At 37.3% G+C, this 20,979-nt stretch overlaps 1 protein-coding gene across 3 annotated transcripts in view; it reads right to left on the bottom strand.

The window, feature by feature from the left end:
- Nucleotides 1–1,478: 1,478 nt before the first annotated feature.
- coro2ba (coronin, actin binding protein, 2Ba) overlaps nucleotides 1,479–20,979 on the bottom strand; it is a 34,890-nt gene continuing 15,389 nt past the window's right edge. Inside the window, exons 1-12 of one of the 3 annotated variants that reach the window (XM_084405129.1) lie at nucleotides 17,846–17,958; nucleotides 16,063–16,263; nucleotides 10,593–10,709; nucleotides 9,720–9,869; nucleotides 9,320–9,484; nucleotides 8,530–8,649; nucleotides 7,818–7,922; nucleotides 5,715–5,811; nucleotides 5,020–5,132; nucleotides 3,007–3,097; nucleotides 2,779–2,918; nucleotides 1,634–2,686 (exon numbers count right to left, since the gene is read on the bottom strand). In XM_084405129.1, the coding sequence (XP_084261255.1) occupies nucleotides 2,513–2,686; nucleotides 2,779–2,918; nucleotides 3,007–3,097; nucleotides 5,020–5,132; nucleotides 5,715–5,811; nucleotides 7,818–7,922; nucleotides 8,530–8,649; nucleotides 9,320–9,484; nucleotides 9,720–9,869; nucleotides 10,593–10,709; nucleotides 16,063–16,263 (1,473 nt within the window). In that variant the 5' untranslated portion in view covers nucleotides 17,846–17,958 and the 3' untranslated portion in view covers nucleotides 1,634–2,512. Of the gene's footprint in view, nucleotides 2,687–2,778; nucleotides 2,919–3,006; nucleotides 3,098–5,019; nucleotides 5,133–5,714; nucleotides 5,812–7,817; nucleotides 7,923–8,529; nucleotides 8,650–9,319; nucleotides 9,485–9,719; nucleotides 9,870–10,592; nucleotides 10,710–16,062; nucleotides 16,264–17,845; nucleotides 17,959–20,979 lie in introns of those variants that run through there. The other 2 variants (XM_084405128.1, XM_084405127.1) reach the window with 2 other exon arrangements.

The following is a 20,979-nucleotide window of genomic DNA, read 5'->3' as shown; positions in this document are numbered from 1 at the left end:
AATGAATATTAACTGTATATGCATGTGCTTTGTTAACATGAAAATGAAAGCATTGCATACAGTGTAACTAAGAGGTGTCTCAGTCTGGGGGGCAGATTGTCATATTTTTGTTCAAGAATGTCAGGTAAATTAAGATATAGTCTAGACAGTTGTATTTTATGTTCTCTTCCTCAGGATGGGGTTTTTACTTTGAATGCAATTACCCATAGTGCAACATGCTGTAGTTAGTAAGCTAATCATAATGAATGGTGAAATACAGAGTAGTGATTACCTATTAATGTTCCTCATTTTAATCAAAGACAAAGGTTAGCCTAATGTCTTGCATCATAATTCTTCAGGCACTGTCAGCACGAAATATTTCAACATTAATTGTGTTTGTGTAGGCAGTGAGCATCTTGTCTGACACCAAAATGAAGGGGCTCAAGTTAGTACAACATAAATATTCTGGCACCTCGCAATGTGAACATCTAAATTATTACCCACTTCACCTTAACATCCAAAGGGATACACAGTGTATTGTAAGGTATGAGATTGGGAATGTACAGGCCACATAAACACACTATTCCTCACTTTTTTTGAGGCCCATTTAGGTAGGCTAATATTTTTACTTATACCACATGCTAGGATATTATCTAAGGACTATTGTGTGTCTGAACTGCAGGCTAGGATATTAACTAAGGACTACTGTCTGTGTTTGAACTGCTCATTAATGCGTTAGCAGGATGCTGTGTAGTGTTTGCTTCATGGCAAGTGTAGTGTAGGCCTATGTGCTGCTATCCATACACAACACATGCGCAAGATTGTGGCTTCACTGCCCCCTAATGGTAGAATTCTTGAAATGCACTCAAAACGCTCTATTACTATGCAATAATGAAGCAGGAGCTGCTGCTGGGGTTTGTCTTGTTTTATAAGGCAAAATATTTGACAAAAGCTTGATGTTTATAGTGTTTTAATTAAATAGCGACAAACACTCACAGAGGAGGAGCTTTGCTTTCCGTGCTGGTCGCGCGAGGTTTGAGAGCTTTCAGGAATCAAGTGATCCGTTTTACCAATGATAAGAATTTAACACATCAGATCATGGGTGGCCCCAGTAAGTGTGCCATAAAATTTTTTAAAACGATATTTTCCAGTTTGTTCTGGACAAAATAAATGTGTTCATATAATATAATTAATAGGTTAACCTTTACAGAGCAGTGCGCATTGAAGAGCGTGACTGCACCTATAGTGTTTTGTGGCGCATTATATTTGCCCACAGGGAATTTGTCCACTTACAATAAAACATTTAAAAGCGCTTACATTGAAAAATCTAAGCGGAATACAATGCATTTTACAAAAATTGACATCCAATCTAAAAAGCAATCTGTATAATTAAGAGGTCAAATGTTTGAATATTATATCAGGACTGAAAGGATAAATTATGTGTTACAAGCTACAAACCTGAAACTCGAGACACTTAATTTAAAAGTAAGAACTGAAAATGGAAGTCAATAGGTTTAATTTAAATGTTAAAAAAAAAAAAAGTAAAGAAAAAAACAATGCTCCATTATGCTTTGTAAACCAGACAGTCTTTAAAATAAACAATACCTTTCAATCATCTTTCTGAATCAATTTTTTTTTTTTTTTGTCTTTCTTTGAACCTTCCTATGAAACTACAGTGTAGGTCTCTAATACTACATCTAGGCTAATTCATTTCATGATTGGATTTTACAATTAGTGGATTTTTTTCCATCCGTATATTGCAAAAGTTTATTTAAATGAAAAGACCCATTTGAATTATATAAGCTATTACTTATATAGACTGACTTGAACATACTTCACACTGCACAATGTGAGGAGGATCTAAATTATCCCAACTTGTATTAGTACAAACTCGAAACTTCAGGACTCAGGAGCATGTCAGTAGGGTAAAAGTCATCTGTCGAAAGATTGCTGGACTGTGGTGCTTGAGTTTCTACATTAAAACAGCACTGTGGGTCATATCCTAATGATGCAATAGAACTAGTGTTTACATGAGATAACAGCTTGATGGGTGAAGCATGTCTGTTTGACCTTATTAAAACACTTGTTTATCTCTATATGGAGTTTATTAAGCGGTTTAAAACGAGGGCCAATAGCACAAAGGAAAAAAGAAATGAAATAAATAATTCTAATATTTAAAGTCTACAATTATGAGATGATAATGCAATGAATATCTTGTACCAAAATCAATCCATATAGGGAGAATCAATCCACTGCAGGTAGACTGGCAGTGTGACTGAAGATGGGAGACTTTTCACAGGGTAGCCTAAGTGAATCATCAGTCCAATAAAGTCAACTTAGCACACTGCAGCTGTGGGGTCAACACTGAGGGTCAGAGTGAAACACTGCTTTATGAAGACAAGCGCTTGGTCTCCAGTGGTCTTGAAGGAAGGATATTTGAGTGTTAGGAAAAAGGAAGCCCATGTGTTTCAGCTGGGGGCTTATAGCTAGTGTGTCACTTTAGGAGATCAACAGAAACAGCACAGATCCCACGTCAAATGCTGCTACCATTGCTGCTGCTGCTGCTGTTGTTATTGTTGTTGATGTTTGGGCTGTTCCTTAAGTTATTGAGCTCCAGCTCAAGCTGTCTGATCTTAATGTCCTTCTGCGCAAGTTCGTCCTTCAGTCGGCGCAACTCCTCCTGCTGCCTGAAGAACATCCGCAAGAGCTGCAGAGCACAAATCAAAGGGTTACACACAGACATGTGCTAAATTGTCCTTTCAACAACCATATTAAATCTTAACAGAATCATGGTAACACCTCATTCTCTGTACGGGGAGGCACGTTTTCTAGCAGGTCAATCCCATTGACCACTCCACCCTTCTTCTCCTTCACTGGTGCCTTGAACACCAGCTTGTTGGGTCTGTTGTAGCCCTCTTTTAAGGACATGAGCACCGGACCTAGACGTGTACATGCATGCAAGGATTAGCTTAATTTCAACCTTTGTCTTCAAATATTTTTATTCTGAAGATAACTGCAGGTCTTTACCTCGGTTGATTCCACTGAGCCACTCATCAGCAGACAGGGCAGGTTCTGTCCCGGGAGTCATGGGATATATGTCCTCCTGATAGGTTTCAGACTGAAAAGAAACAGGGTGTTCATGTACTGTTTTTACACTATTAGCATTAGGTGATAATAACAAAGCTCTGGATAGGTAAATGTTCAGTCTAAACAACTACTTGGACTCCAGAGTGTCACAGAAAGCACACTATTGCCACTGTGTTCATTGTGCAGAGCACTTAAAGGTGCTGTAGGACATCTGGGAAAATGCTCTAAAAGCGTACGTCCCACCCTCCCTGCAGCCAAGAAGACCGGAGACAATGTTACTGCAATACATCATGTGCCATTCACCGGTGAGAACAGTTTACAGTACAGACAGTGAGTAACAGTACTACAATACCAAACGTAAACAAATTCTTAAAAACAGAATTAGATGCAGCAAGTTTTCAGTTTGTTTAGCTAGAAAAACTTGTCAGTGTGTAATAATATTTCTTGCATGACGGTTTCCACGATGAGAGTCTGCTTGGCTCAGATGAAGATATAAAGATCGTAGATCCTTTGCCAGGGCCACTTGTTGTCGATTCAGAGGGAAAGTTAGGTTGTTGCTGCTTGCCTGCCATTCTCGCTCTGTCTGCACAGCGTACGTGAACGCGCTGAGGACGAACAGCCTGCGCAGTGGTATGCAAACACACATTGGCCGACAGGGAACACATTCTATAGGACCGTTTGGACCGAACGCAACGATTGAACAAATATTTTATGGTCCTACCACTTCCACAGTCTACATATATAAAAATACATTTAGATCCTTTAACAGAGTGATTGCTAACAGGATATGAGGAGACTTTCAAAAAATGTTTCTGCAGAGAATCACCTATGGCACCTTTAAGGTTGCTTCAGGACGTGTGAATGAAAAGGAAAGGAAAAGGAAACTCAGTATCTGAGTAAAATTATTCCCAGGTTCTTACAGGTTTATGTGGGTTTGCTGTTTTTTAAGGTTTCTGCTACAAATAAAACAATTAGCAAATGCGTTGTGTGTGAGTAAAAACAGGGGTTTTCAAAACTTTTAATGCCTGGGACTCTGAAATATGATAATCCCCTTAGCTAAGGTATACAGACTAAATATTATGTCATAAAATAGCAAATGTGTTGATTCCAATTTTTTTTCCAATTAATATTAGCTATATATTCATTTAAAAAAAAAAAATGTAATATGAACAAATTTCATTAACAATAAAATATTACCCAATACTATTTGTACCCAACAGTAGAGATCCATTTTTATTTCAAATTCATTTGTATAACACTTTACATAAGAAATATAACTTCAAAGCAGCTATATTGAATAGTTCCATAAAACTACCAAGTATATATAACTAATCTTGAACATATGTATGTTACAAAGAATGCAGGAGAACTATATATATATATATATATATATATATTTATATTTGCATACTGTTAAATTGATTGTATAACCCCCCCCTTGTCGCCCCCTGGGTTAAACTGCTGGCAGTGCAACAACCGATTTCTCCAATATCATGAATGATAGATTTCAGGACCATTTGCACTGAAAGAAGCTGGCACTGGATTTATTTGGGTGTGTGTAGACTTTAAAATTGTGGGGTTGAGTGGATGCTGTCCTTCCCACTGTTTGTGAAGCCTAAACAATAATGGACCAACCCGCCACTGCCCATTCTGTCCAGAGCACAAAAACACACATGCTGTGTCTCACATTGAGGTTATTACACGGCTCACTACTCTCATCTCACTGATGTGGCAGTTACACCAGCAACAGAGAGGTGATGGATTCCTCCATCCTGTCAAATGGCTTGCTTTAAAAAATAAGGCAGTTTACACAACTATTACCTGAGACCTCATACAAGGGATGTGTCTACTGTCTAGCACAAATTTCTCTCGTCCTTCAGTGGAACCCTCAATGATTCATTTAATTGGGAACCGTGGTCTGGGAACTAATATCTTCATGGTGCTTATGCTCACCCTTCTAGGTACGATCATAGAGATTGGCTCAATCAGGCCCTTCAGAGTCACCAACTTATAAAACCTGAAGACTTCACACGCTCCTACGTCTAGTCCATGCTTCGGCATCACTCCTATCAGAACACACATGAGAAGTTGAACATTAGACACCAGTCACTGGCATGCTTATTGTTGGTTTTGTCTTGATATGGAAGAGATCATAACACAATACATATCTGGTTTATTAGAGGAGAAACCACTAATTAAATAAAAGTGCTATCCACTTAAAGGTATACTTACAAAGTTACAGTTTTAACCCTAGACTGCATAAAGATAGTTTTGGATTTTGTGATTCTGATTATTTTTGTCAATAAAAATAATTTCATTCCTTGATATTCCTTACATTGCTCATAAAAGCTATATCATATACATCTTTTTTTTAAATATATTTTGAAGTGAATAAATTATAATAAAAACATTTATTTATAAACAAAATCTTAAATGATTACATTGAAAACTGAGATAAAACCTTTCTATGGAAAAAAACTGAATCCAATATGGGTCATTTTGACCTCCTTGAAAAGTGGTTTGGGGTTTTATTATTGTTTGTTCGTTTATTTATTGCATTCAAGGGTTAATTTTGAAAGTTTTTTACTCCATTTTACAGAGGTTGCTGGTATAGTGTGATCATTGAATGGTGAGAATTTGAGTTTTACCGAGGCCTTTCTGTGGTGCAGGGGACCTGAACTCCATGAGATACTGCAGGTAGGGCTTCTCCAGGGTGATCTCATAGTACCGGATGTTCCCATCACCCTACAATTACACCATCTTAGTCAGTTCAAAGACAATCACTGTTTTTTTCTAAGGTGATCATTTGTGATGGCAGTATCAATGTGGCTTTTCAGTATTTGGCTGAACATTTTTATATCGATTTTTATATCTAACATACATAACCGTTCAACAGTTTGGGGTCGGTAAGTTTTTTTTATGTTTTGTCTCTTATGCTCTAAAAAATACAGTAAAAACAGTAACTGAAAGTTTGAGTTTTCTGAAAGGCACTATAAAATAAACGTATTTAGGGGCCAAGCACCGAAGGTGCGGAGGCACCTATTGTATCTGTTCCCGTTCCTATTATTATTATTCTTCATTTTTCCGACTGGGAGTCTATGGCAGCCCAAAGAACCGCTTGCGGGAAAGTTATGAAATTTGGCACACTGATAGAGGACAGTCTGAACTGTCACCATAGCAAATTTGGAGTCTCCAACTCAATCCCTCTAGCGCCACCAACTGTCCAAAGTTGCACTCATGTTTATCCTAATAACTTTTGAACCACATGGGCTAGAAACAAAATTCTTCCTCTGATTCCTTGGCTCAAGACGATTCGATTGCACCATGACGTCATTTTCCGTCATGGACATTTTTCCGCCATTTAGAATTTTCCGAAAAACCTACTTTTTCGAACTACTAGGCTGTTACTCAGATTTTCACGAAAATTTAACCAGATCATCTCCAGACCATGCCGACAAAAAGTTATGGAATTTAAGTTGATTCGCCAAACCGTTTTCGATAAACCCACGAACAAATTTTACGTAGCGCTTGCGAAATCAGACGTAAGGCTGTATCTCCGCAACGCTTTATCGGATTCAGACCAAACTTGGTGCATGTCATCACAAGTATGACCTGAGGCTACATGCTGCGTTTTGGTGCAGCTCCACCTACTGGTCCGGAGATATGAAAATTGGCTATTTTTGCTTATAACTTTTGAACAGTTTGTCCAAAAATCATAAAAGTGGTCTCGTTAGATTCAGGGCAACAAGCCGAGTCGACTGATATCCAATTTTACCATATCGGCCATTTTGGCTGTCGGCCATTTTGAATTATGTGCTAAAATGCTGTATTTCAAGAACGCATGAACGGATTGTTACGAAACCTGGTATGGGTCATCAGCACGATGCCCTGAAGGAGCGTGAGAAGTTTTCGAACTCCTCCTAGACCGTTTGTCCGATTTTCACCAAAATCGAATCGTATCATCTCCAGACTGTGCCGACTAAAAGTTATGGATTTCGTGTCGATAGACGAAACCGTTTTCGTATACCGCAGCAGCAACGTTGAGGCATGATGCCAAAAGGACTATTCAGGCTTTATCTCTGCAATGCCTTGACATATTGACACCAAACTTTGTATGTGTCATTGTCACTTCACTCTGACCACATCACATCAGTTTTGTAACTGCGCCACCTATTGGTCGAAAATGATAATCAATTCAATCATATTTTTTTATTACTGTTTATATGATTTATCAGCCATTTTGTCTAAAATCCTCTTTAAATGTCTTTAATTGCTCATTGTTGCAGTTGGTCTGACACTTTCAGCCATGTCTTGTCGTCTTATTCTGCTTGGCCCCGATAATTAAATAAACAGCTATATTATTATTATTAACATTATTATTACAATTTAAAAAAAAACTTTTCAATTTTAAAATGTAATTTTTTCATGTGATGGCAAAGCTGAATTTTCAGCAGTCATTAATCCAGTCTTCAGTGTCACATGATCCTTCAGACATCAATGTGCTGATTTGGTGCTCAAGAAAAAAATCTTATCAAGATTTTTTCAAGATTCTTTCCTGGACAGAAAGTTCAAACGAATAGCATTTATTTGAAATGGAAATCTTTTGTAACATTATAAATGTTTTTTGTTTTTTTACTATTAAATGCATCCTTCCTGATTTTTTTTTACGGATGCCGAACTTTTGAACGAAATGCATATTTACAAGCATTACAATTATGTAAGAATCCTTATCAGTATGGAGTAATGTGTACCTTGCCTGCTAAGTAGAGCATATGTGTGTCTGCATCATAGAATGGAAAAAGCAGTCCTGACAGGCCGTCAATCTCCTCTTCAATGATCGGCATGGACAGATCCTCCTGTGATGAGAGACAGTGCAATAAGAGAGCAAATAACTTTTTTCTTTTAACAAATTAATGTTGAGATACAGTACTTTCTAAGAACCCTAACAATGTACGAAGAGCAAAGCAACCAGCTCCTTTACCCATATTCTCTCTCCACTGCAGTTGAGTGTAGCTGTTTAGCTACACTTACACAGAACAATTAATGTGATTCTCACACAATAATTACAGGGAAGATGCTGAGAAGAAAACAATGACTTTCAGCGATCTTAATCTTTAGGGTAATGCAGACATCAGGGACAATGTGTATTTCTGGATGAGTTTTGTAAATGAGCACACACACACGCACACGCGCATTTGTTTTTCTGCCATTGTGGAGACTTGACTTAATTTGTCTTTATACTTAACTAATAGTATTTTCTAACACCGAAAACTATACCTGCCCCCACCCCTGACCCTCCCTGACACATTTTAGCATTTACATTTTAAATAAAATAATATTTTCTGCTTATTAAATTTTTTGTTTATTTTCCTCCTTGACTGATCCCACGTGATTTCAGGTATAACAGCCCTCGTCGGGAGTGATCAGGTCAAAACCTGACCCACACGCATAGGTTGTCCTCACCTGGTCCCAGAGAGCAATCTGGCGTGTGTTCCAGCGAGACACACCTGTCGTTAGGAGTCGTTTCATGTTGCCTAGGAACACAACACGGTTCACTTTGTGGTTTTTAAAGTTTGCCTCCTGCTTGACAATATAAAACAAAAACACGTGAAAATTTCAGTTCTGCAAACAATTTTCTCAATAGTGCATTTACAAAATAAGGGTGCATGAAATATGATGGTTATTCCAAAAATTCATGGTGATGATGGATATTTTCCCTCTCGATGTGTACAAAATATTTTAGAACATATAATAAAATGAGTTTGTGTGTATGGTTATATAAATAAAAAAATACTGTTCAAATATTTTAGGGTTGGTAAGATGTTTTAATGTTTCTAACAGAAGTCTCTTATGCTCAACAAGGCTACATTTATACAGTAAAAAAGTAATACTGTGAAATAAGATTACAATTTAAAATAACTTTTTTCTATTTTAATATATTTTAAAATGTAATTTACTCCTGCAATGGCAAAGCTGAATTTTCAGCAGCCATTACTCCTGTCTTTAGTCACATGATCCATCAGAAATTATTCTAATATGCCGATTTGAAACAGAAATCTTTTGTAACATTATAAGTGTCTTTACTATAATCAACTTAATGCATACTTGACGAATATGAAGAGTGCAGAATGAAGTCAATATCAGATATTAGAAGGAATGTGATTGAAATTTGCCATGAGTCTGTCTGTTTACTTGGGACTGTGAGTGTTTGAGTGCTGCATATACTGAAAGACTAAACACACGTAATCCGCACCTGTAGCACTTTGCCAGAGCGGGGCTCAATGACGCGGAGCTTCTTGTCCTTGCAGCTGGTGGCCAGCAGACTCCCCTCTGTGTTAAATGACATACAGAGGACCACGTCTGTGTGGCAGTCAATCATTTTCACCGGCTCCCCAATCTCCAGATTCCAAATCAGGATCTACAGAGAGACAAAAATACCAAGAACACATTAGTCATACCTCAGATACAGTCTTTTGACCGTTTTATTTCTGTGAGTGGCAGTATGGCACTCTCATGTTCATACTGTGGACAATCAAAATAAGTTTTCACATACAATCTTAAGCACCAACTGTCCACACTGGCCATGTTTTAACTTTATAGCTCATATTACTGATTTTGAGACTGTCAAATTCGGTTGTTAAAAATTGTATTACCTTGTAGTCATAGCCAGCACTGAAGAGAATCCCACTAGTGGTTGGGTGCCACTCTATGAGGCCCACGCGTCTGCTGTGACCATACAGTTCTAATACAGGCTCTGTCAAATTCCTTCTCAGTCCTTCATCAGGAATCTCCCATATTCGTACCTGACACATTCACAGACACAAAGATGCAGAACTAAAAAAAATATCACTTTTAAATCAACTATATCAAGAAGGTTTAAGACTCTAATGTCAGGTTAGTTATAATTATATAACTTCATAAATGGTTAAATCAGTCTCATATGACAAATACAATGTAGAACAAACACGAAAGCATTAAAATAACTGGATTTGCCTATCATAATCCAATCAGAGCTATCTAATAATAATAATAATAACAACAACAACACTAATGTGTTTACTTATTCTGTCCCTGTTATGAATTTCGGCAAGGCATTATTGGCATATTTTTGTGTTTAATTTTTTTTTTTTCATATCTATTATTATATTCACAGATATTCATTTCATATCTATTATTATTTCTCTTTTTTTAATTAATTAATTTTCATTTTGCAGGGTCACTTAAAATAATTCATGTAAATCAAAATCATATTGAAATGACATTTAAATATTTATCCCTTTCCTAATATATCCCTATACTTGATGTGACTTAAGGTTCAATAAATAAAACTTCTATTTAAGTGATATATTTGGTCCTGTTATATTAATATTTCAGTAATATTTCAGGTTAATGTAAAACTCTTTCACCATCCACATCATGAAAAGTAAATGGTTTTCCATTAATGACAACAAAAATAAACTGAAACAACTGAAACAAGTTTTTTAAATGATGCTGACTAATTTGACCATCATGAGGATTTTACTTACAGAAGAGTCCTCTGAACAAGACGCAATTATGTTGTCATGGAAAGGATTCCATTTGATGTCCAGCACTTTACCTTGGTGACCACAGACCTTTGGATAGTGAGGGTCGATACGGCCAAACTGCGGGAGGAAAGTATAGGTTACTGATCTGATGGTTTTGTTTACACAAATAAAAGAATGTAAGGACACACATAGCAAGACATGGATAGTTGAAAACATTCAAACAGCTCCATTGTAATACACACAAACGTCCACTGTGTGGAGCTACATAACTATAGTCAGACAGTCAGCAGTAGACAGAATGGTAGTCATGATGTCATGAATGTTTGATGCCACTTTAGTCCATTGACCTCTTTCTGAGGTCCTTTGGGATTTGTAGTTCAGGTCATGCATGAGTGCACCCTGAGTGGGCTGCTTATGAAAGAGTCTTCATCTGTCCGGGCTTCAGTGCAATGCAGTGATATAGTACTGTTAGTGCTGTGAAATCAGAGAAGTCATTTCATTGTTGAAGAAATTTTGTTAGCTTGAATGTGAATTTTCGGTCAAGAACAGAACAGCATGTGGCTTCTTGGTTGGATATGTAAGCAATGAACTCATAGCAGACTGGCTGTCACACGTTCATGTCTGTACTCTCTGTGCTATTCTACTAGATTAGCATGATGGAAATCTGTGTTAGATTATGGCATTAAATTAGCACAGCGATTGCCCGAGCGATTGCTATTTATATTTTAAATATAATTTTCTTGGGCGAGGAAATGTCTTGATTTCCCACAGGAGATCAAAACTCAAAAGAACACTGAAAATGGCCGATTATAAAATGCTAAAGCCTTTAACTGTTGTGGCCAAAGCAGTCGGCTATAGTTTGTTGTTCAGATGTTTGCCAGCATGTGAGGATTTCTGATTTGTCAAGGTGTTTTCCAAGACTATATATAGCTCTCAAGACTGATCTCGCGCTTATTCGAACAGCTCATCATTGCCTCTCACATCATGATAACAATGTGAGAAATTTGTGATAAAAGATGTACTATAAAATCATATTGTATTCCAAAACATACATTTTTAGAACTAAGATGAAAAATGACTCAAACAGGGCGTTATTAACAGCACAGCAGCACAGAAATGAATAAAGTATGACTTAACTAGAACTAACATTATCAGTGTAGTGAATGAATGTATATGACATCTTTAATGATCTCTTAATTGCATTAAATGCATGCATAATGATAAATGCAATTAAATGATTGCATTTAAACATCATGACATCTAATACACAAACATGATTATGCATGATTTTCTTTCATATATGCACAGGACAAAGTTTTGAAAGAGATGCTTTTGCATTTTACACCTATTTTTCTTTGCTTCTCAGTTTCCGCTCTCTAATTATTCATTGTTTTTCACTTCCTGTTTATTGTCATTCTTTTGTGTGTGTGTAGGAGTGTGTTGGCAGTGAGTGGTTGTTGAGATGGATGTTTTGGCTGCAGATCAGAATAGTCGCTGTCTGAGATCTTAGAGTCAGAGACAAAAGGAGATAATATATTTAGCCACACCCTCTATTGTGAGCAGCACAATGATGCGTGAGGAACAGCCATGTGATTACACTAATTATGATGTCAGTGGATGTGCCTCTAGACTGCCATAAATCTAATAGCACAAACAAAAATATGGTCTTATAGGGCACAAATTTAACATCCTTAGCAGAGAAGTTACAAGGCTTTGCTGAGTCACACTTCCATTAGTGTCTATTTAGTATCTACATCTAATTATGGAGTCAATATAACATTATTATGGAAGTCCATAGAGTATATGCTGTAAAATCATTTCTGCTTCATTTCTGCTTATACTTATTATTGTACAAAATCCCTGATCCCACATTAAACACCTTCCTGAATGCACATTTCAGGGCTAAAGTTTGTCGTTTTTCTTTCTAAATAATATGCTAAATGCAATAGCGCATGAGTGATGACTCACTATCTGACTAATCTGGCTGAGCTAGACCTTTACTAAAATATAAGTGGCAGAGACAACATTTTTCTAAATGCAGGTTTATACCGTATAAACAAAAAATACTTACAATATCAGCATTTTTAACTAACATAAATGTAAGATAGCCTGCCTGCACATACTATATGCATAATATTAGGATATTTTTGACTAATTAATGAATTACTTGATACAAACTGATGATCGGCAGTCTAATACTTAATATTCTGTTGTAGATATTCAGTGAGAGAAAGATGAGTATGGAGTTTTTCTGTAGATTTACACTGCCACATCCTCAGAAAATTGAAATGACTGGCCAGTGCTACTCTTTTCTAAAGTCTAGACTGTTAAAAATTATTTTGCTTCTTCCAAGCCCAACATTTTCCATGGTTCCTGAACAAAATTCTAAACAAAGGGCATTTCAGTTTTCTGAGCTTACTGTATGTTAACTGAGGCATTATTAAAATGGGTGTGGGTCCAGTTAAAAGCACTTTTGGGCATGTTAAGGTAGTCTGAAATGGTTGGCAGTTTCCTATCTGTGTTGCCAGATGGCCCAACTCCCTCTTGTTTGTGTGTGTGTGTGTGTGTGTGTGTGTGTGTGTGTGTACGCCTTGAGCCTTTTAGATGGGAGTTCTGAATTATTTTAAGAATTCTGATATCATCCCAAACCATTACAGCACGCATTATCATTCAGAGAAGTTTCTGTCAACGGCAGCTTAGGTCAAGGAAAGGAACGGTTTCATTTCCAAATGGTTAAACAGTTAATGATGACATCATCGCGAATACCACAGTCTTCTATTCATGCTCTTTTTTCTCTTTCCCTGGGCCATCTCATCTTGGTTTCTGAATGCAGTTTCCATTCCACAACTGAAGCTCCTTTGTCAAATGAGGAATTCCATTTGAAAAGCCAATGTTCTGCCATTATATTTTTCCCATGTGTCTATATCTCAGATGTATTATGAGAATTGCTGATCCTCCTTAATCAGACAGTTGTCCCTGTAAAATAGACTAATTCAGACTAATGCCTTGGTTTGAATAAAAGCATTAGAGAAATCGAATGAGCTATATACATATTACAACAAATACAAAAATGGTTACTTTAAGAATAAAAGGTGGCTAAATGCAAAAATCTTAAAGTCTGTATATTAGTTAGACCTATCATCCAACTGAGGTTGAACTATTATCACTTATTAAATAGCTTCACAGTGATTTCTATTATCTCTATGCCAGAGTTCAGTGATTGTGACAGTGAACTTCTCAGTATTACAGTATGCATGCAAACTTTGCAGGGAGCTGTCAATGCTAGGCAGAGAGAGAAAGAGATGCAAGGGAGACGGAGGATGAAGAAGCTGGGAAAAACAGAGCCCCACGTGGTGTCCAGAGAAACGCACATGCTGAAGTCAGAGGGACTGAACTCTTTTTCAAGGCCTGCATGGGAGCCCAGTTGGAGTCACAAACACTGTGGAATGAGCCCATGAAGAGCACAAAGCTGGCCTTCTACGTGACACTTTAACTGGGTGACTCTGAGTGTTCATCACAAAAGTGCTATTGATAGTTTATCCAAGTTGGCTGAGAGCATGACCGAGGGTCTGCAGGCCCACTGGGCAATGTAGCATGACCGGATGCGCTCAAGAGGAGGAACAGAAGAATAGACAGAATAAAGAAAGGAGATGACTGGAGAGAAGAATGGGACATCAAAGGCTCTGTGCCAAAAATTGTCATTGTCATGTCAATGATAAATAGTGTGTGTGTCATTTTTTTCTATCTGTGCTATTCTTGAAGTTTGGCCACTTGCTGTGAAGGTGGAATTTGGAGGCACATTTAAATTCACTTGCATTTTGTCTCCTTGGGATTCAGTTACTTGGTTTTTCAAAACAAAGAAAATAACTTATAATAACTAAAAATTCTTTCATTATTCACTCACCCTCATGTTGTTCCAAACTTGTATGACTTTCTTCTGTGGAACATATTTTTAATTATATAATGGAAGTCAATGGTGACCAAAACTGTTTGGTTACTAACATTCTTCAAAATCTTGTTTTGCAGAAGAAAGAAAGTCGTACAGGTTCGGAATGACATGAGGGTGAGTAAATGAAGGCAGAATATTAAGGTTTTTTTGGTGAACTCTCTCATTAACCTACAGAAACTCCTTCTTCCTTATGAAGCGGATATTCTGTTCCGGCCAGAGCACACTGATGTCCTCATCGTTGTAGTCCACGTTACTGTTATATCAACATCAGTGATCAGCAGCTTCCAGTGCTTGTCCATTTTACAGCATCAAAGCCAGAGATTAAAGGAAAAGCATCTGCTTTCTGATCACTATAGTCAGGCTTTTGGTCGGCCTGTAAACAGGTTAACAGAAAGCTTTCATTTAGAGCATTCTAAAACATAATAATAATAACCTTTATTTTCTATAGCGACTTTAACTGTACATCTCAAAGCAAACAAATAAAACAACAAAAATACACCATATAAAATAATGCACAATAAAAAAATTATACAAATATTCAATTAAAAGCTACCCTAAAAAAAAAGAAAAGAGTTTTAAAGTAAGATTTAAAAATGCTAAGAGATTTTTCTTGCCTTATCTCGATTGATAAAGAATTCCATAGTTTTGGAGCTATTGAAGAAAAAGCCCTATCTATCTCCCATTAATTGTAAGCGAGTTAAAGGAACAGTTAAAAGACCAGTTTCAGATGAACGAAGGTCACGCGTTGGAGTATATGGAATTAAAAGTTCGGTCAAGTATTGAGGTGCCAACCCATGTAAAGCCTTGTAAGTAAGCATCAGAATTTTTAAATCTACCCTAAACCTAACAGGGAGCCAATGCAGAGACTCCAAAATGGGAGTAATGTGATCTCTTATCCTTAGTTCTAGTAAGGAGAGATTAGTCTAGTAGTTCTAGCAGCCGAGTTTTGCACTAACGTTACCTGCAATTTGTTTAAGGTAGCTTTTGACACTCCAGCTAACAAGGCATTACAATAATCAATACGGGAAAACACAAAATTTTAATTAACCTCTCAGCAACAAGGAAAGACTATGGAGTCTTTCTCTATGGAATAGTCTATGGAGTCATGGTTCAAGCACAGAGGGTGATAGCAACTTGCTCTTAAAAGATGCAAAAACAAACATTTGTGGTCTTCCAAATGATTAAACTAGATCAATGACCTTACTGGCAATAGGGCAATAACAAAACATTGTGCATATTAATGTACTCTTTGGAAGGAATATAACCCTGTTGAAAGAGATCATTTTGATATACCCTTATATAAACACTAAGTCACGAACCCATTGCTCCATTTGAAACCTGCCGACACCTATGTGACCAAAATAAGCCTCTTAAAAAGGTTAGCATCACTCATGCTGCTGATTGTTCTAGTCTCCGACGCCCTACATTGTGTCGGTCATTAATTTAGTGCAACCCAGAGCCGTTAAGACAAACTGTCTAGAGAAAACACCAGTGCTGTGCTCGCGTGACTGTGGTGGTTACCTGAGTGACCGGGATCACAACGAAAGATCCTCCTCCCGCGCTCTCCGTTACTATGGCGAGGAACTTGGCGTTGACCGCGCAGAAATGGTTGTCATGGACGTTCTTTGTGATCGGGATGCCCTCGAAGCAGTGCTCTCGGTTCGCCACTTTGCCATAGACGTTTCGAAACTTGGAGCTCCGGTAGGTCGGCCGCCATGACATCTGCAAAGCACATGCAAAGACAACAAGCTTAGAAGTGACACCGGTTTTTTTTTTTTTTTTTTGGTCTTTTAATATTCATTATTATGCAAGCTGTGAGGTGGACAGAAGAAGTGGTTAAAGACAAGTCTACACTTTAAAAAAATAAAGGTTCTAACAAGAGCGCCACCTGACCCAACCAAATCTGTTTACATTCATTAGGATTAATGTTATATGAACATGTGAACTGGGAATACTCTCTTTACATATTAACAAGGCCCTTTATAAGTTGTTGCAAACTGCAAAGAACCAATGAAGAACCTTTATGTTTAAAACAACATTAAACATGAAATCTTTTCAATCAAAAGATTGCTGTAGCTTTTGCAAGAATAATCTTTTTATTTTATTTTTTAAGGAAAAATATATTATTAAGTTAAAACCATGTTTATTTTTGTCATGATACCAGTGGAAAACCTAAATCTGTGTTTTCGCAATAGACCAGCAGGATTGAATGAACCAAATGACACAAAGTAAACAAGACTAAACACAAACCAACATCCAAAACCCAACCATTAACCAGCCAAACATCACTTAGGCCTTTTTGGAAACTCATACACAGATCATGTCAATAAATATATAACATCATATGTCCAATGACACCATGATATGATAAGTGAAATACAGATAAGAGTAATATGAATATTGGACCGGATAGGGCTGACTTTGCTCCATTTTCCAGTATGAAACTCTTTAGAAGACTCCGCCACTCAAACAGGAAGCGGTTGGTGGATGCTTGTAAAATTTCACTAAGAGCTCAAACCACCGTTTGTAGTTTAGCCTAAAGGAATGTGTAAGCAACAATTTAGGCTCTAATGACTGAGACTGTGCCATTTAAACTAAAATGAGCTGTGATTCAAACAGATAATGGCCAGAAGGAGAAGAAGAAGTGTTAAATCACCAGTGTCTGATCTGAATCTTTTTTGAGACTGACATCACTCATGACTAAAGACTGCATTGTGAATATTTGTGTGTTGTGTATGAGCACATGCATAACCTTTATAGTCTTTAGTTTATTTGTAACATTTATATGTTGACTGACTGGGAATTATACTAGCACGCCAAAAAAAGTTTGGCTAGTCGCATCCTGTTAGCGGTGAGGCATGAAATTGCATCTATCTGAGGTCTGCCTCCATCATATTACATTTTCTTACATCCACATGTCTAATTTTCAGCTCTCCAACCATGTTGAATGTTTACAGCTGTACTAAAGCATTCAGTGGTTTGTGTGCGTGTTGTCTTGCCTGTTTAACCATAACCGAATCAACCAGAGAGAGGCCTTGGGGTGTAGAGAGCTGTGAGATTTGCATACAAGGACATTCATTCATTTAATGCTGCTCGTACATACACACTCGCTCACTTCCATGTATCTCCAAAAGACACAAACAGACCGCTATCTATTTGTGTACTTTACACAAGTAATAAGCCTTTTTCTATACATAAATCATCAAAATATACTTGCTTATTCAGTATGAAAATAAAATAGATCGTATTTATTATTATTTTCACCTCAATGTCTGACTCCAAATTATTGAGGCTAATTTCCTACCTTTCCTTTGGTTTTGAGATGACCACCCTCTGTATTCTGCAATCATCTATAGAACGAGCCTGTATCTTCTCCGGCTTCCTGCGTGCATGTAGTTTGCCGGCCTGAGTTACTTGCATCTGTTTCTCTCTTTCCCTTTTTCCTCCCACAGCCTCCTTTCATCCCTCCCTCACTACTTCATTCCCTCCCTCTTACCAGGCCCAGCCCAACATGCCTCCCAGACACAAGTTGTTGCTCCATCCTCTCTTTATGTCAGTGTTTGCTTATTAATGTCTTTCAGTTTACTGCCATAGATCAGATTCCTTACCATCTCATTCAGTTTATAAAACATATCGATCTCAAAGACAGTGTTATATAGAAAGTTATATAATAAGTATGATGCAACTGCACTCTGTCTACTTATGTCTGGGGGAAGTGTCCTCATTTCCACTGGAGGGTGATTATTGTTTTATGCGCATCCACTATGGTAGCTATGGTCTTGAAAAACATAACAGCCTTCTTGTTTCTGAGCTCTCTCCCCATCTATGTTCCTATTTTTCTTATTTTTTTCCTCACTTCTCTAAATACCCAGTCCTCCAGATGTCCAGTTAATATGATGTTCTATATTTAAGATGAATAGATTTACAGTTGGAAATACATGACACGATTAAAAGTTTCAGCAGTAAGTTTCAGATGTGTGTCATTTACGAATACAAATGCACTGCAAGCCATTTTGCATTTGTATATTTACAGTACCATTCACAAGTTTGGGGTTGGGATTGGTAAAAATTGTCAACGTTTTTGATAGTCTTTATACTCAAAAATAGTCATAATAGTTATATTTAATCAAAAATACAGGAAAAACATAATATTGTGAAATATTATTACAATTTAAAATGAATATATTTTAGTTTATAATTCCTGTGATGGGAAAGCGGAATTTTAGCATCATTACTCCAGTCTTCAGTGTCACATGATCCTTCAGAAATCATTCTTATATTCTGCTTTGCTGCCCAGGAAACCTAATTATTATCAATGTTGATGTCTTAATACTTATCAATGTTGAAAACAGTGTGCTGCTTAACATTTTGGTGGAAACCGTGATACATTTATTTTCCCTGATGAATAAAAAGTTCAAAAGACAGCATTTATTTGCTGTCACGTTTGATCAATTTAATGCATCCTAAATCTTACTGACCCCAAACTACTGAACCATAGTGTATATTTTCTTCATAATTGAATTGCCTCTTGCTTGTAGGATTTATTGTTCCGCAGCCTATAGTACAGATTAATAAGTATGATGTTCAATTTCTTAAGGCATAATTTGCTTCAGCAGATATGGTCTGTGAAATCTACAGATAGATTGGCTGAAGGTTGACCATGTAATCACGTTCATTGTATTTAACCAACCAGTTATATTTACTATGTTAAACAGAGTAAAATCTTTTTTTTTTTTTTTTTGGTAGGACGTCCTAAATTGATCCTGTACATGCCGAAGATGTGAGAGGCTGGTATGTTGTTCTGTTGTTGGTTGATTTACAGCTTCTCAAAGAATTATAATTATGCTATGTGATATTATTAGAAATAAACAGGAGAATGTTAATAAGACCTTGGGAATTGTCCGGAGCGTTCTCAGGTCTATGATAAAAACAAAAGTCTTTCTCTCTCTAATTATGTTGAATGATTAAATGGTATATTTGGCTAGCTCTTGACAACCTCTATGCAGACAGACAAGATTTATTTAACTTTAGTGCAACAGCACTCTCTCCTTGGCGTCCCCTTCAGCTCTGCTCTCTGTTCACCATGTGTCAGTAAAACACCCTACAGATATTTTGTAGTCTGGGCTGTCTGACTGTTGCATGCATTCATGCAAATACTGTCCAGAGAATACATATTGATGTTTAGCCCCAAGTAAAGTTAATATGTTCATTTTAAGAACATCACTAGGTAGACCTGCAAAAGGATGTGTGTGTACGCATGCACTGAAGGCTTAGTCTCACCCTTAGATGGCACACCCAAGGACCGCCCACTGTTTAATGACAGTCTGATGCATTTGCCCGCAAAATGGCAAGATTTGGCCGAAATTGCCCGTGTTAATGTGACTGGCTGGTGCTATGTAACTTCTGGCAGTAAGAGCACATCTGAAGCACTTCTGAAAAAAGTTACACGTGCACTTTTAGGGGTGCAACAGCTTGTCACACAGAAAGTACCTTTAACGGGACACCTTATCTACCCATTAAATGGGGTAGGGATGGGGTAGGGGGAAGTCATGGCCTAGCCTAATGGTGAGAGAGTCAGACTGGTAACCTGAAGGTCTCAGTTTTGAGTCTCAATACCGGCAAGAAATGACTGAGTTACCCTTGAACAAGGCACCCAACTCCCAATCGCTCCCCAGGCGCCACTGCAAATATGGCTGCCCACTGCTCTGGGTGTGTGTGTCCACAGGTTTGCAGTGTGTGTGTTCACTACTCACTGCTCCTAATGTGTGTGCACTAACTTGGATGCGTTAAATGCAGAGGACAAATTCGAATATGGTTACCACACTTGGCCTTCACATGCCACTTTCACTAATAGTCTCTCTAGGAGTACTGCCTCAAGCTGTTGTACCCCTGAAAGTAACATTTTTTGAGAGTGTACCGAGCTAATAGTATTAGTGCTTTTCAGAAAGAGATAATCACAGTTTTTTTTATTTTTATTTTTTTAATCTTTGAAATTTACAGTACTTAGGCTATTTGATGCACTCTATGAAGTTCAGCTTCAATTTCTGTGAAATAATCGGTAAATGTTATAAAAAAAAAAAATTCTGATACTGGTCTATTACTGTAATTAAGTCTATTTCAGATCAGCCTAGCCCCTAAACGACATGTAAAAAATAAACAAGCTGTGGTTGGTATGTATGTATTTGTCAGTCAGATGTTTTTTTCCTGGGTAGAACAAGCTTCATTCTGGACCAGATTTTATGCTGTTAGTCAAAACTCTGGCAACACAAAAGTACTGAAGCATGTATCATTTTGTCTAGGATGGTGTCACTGCAAATTAAGCAGACTGTTTGAGAGAAAATGATTTGTGTGATGTGCGTGTACCACTGTATGTGAGCTTGTGCACACATGTGCTCTTTTTGCTGCAGGATAGAGAGACTCCAGAGACTACACTCTTTA

The sequence above is a fragment of the Rutilus rutilus genome (genome assembly GCF_951802725.1).
Source record: "Rutilus rutilus genome assembly, chromosome: 3".
Lineage (NCBI taxonomy): Eukaryota > Metazoa > Chordata > Actinopteri > Cypriniformes > Leuciscidae > Rutilus > Rutilus rutilus.
This window is presented reverse-complemented; position numbering and strand designations above follow the sequence as displayed.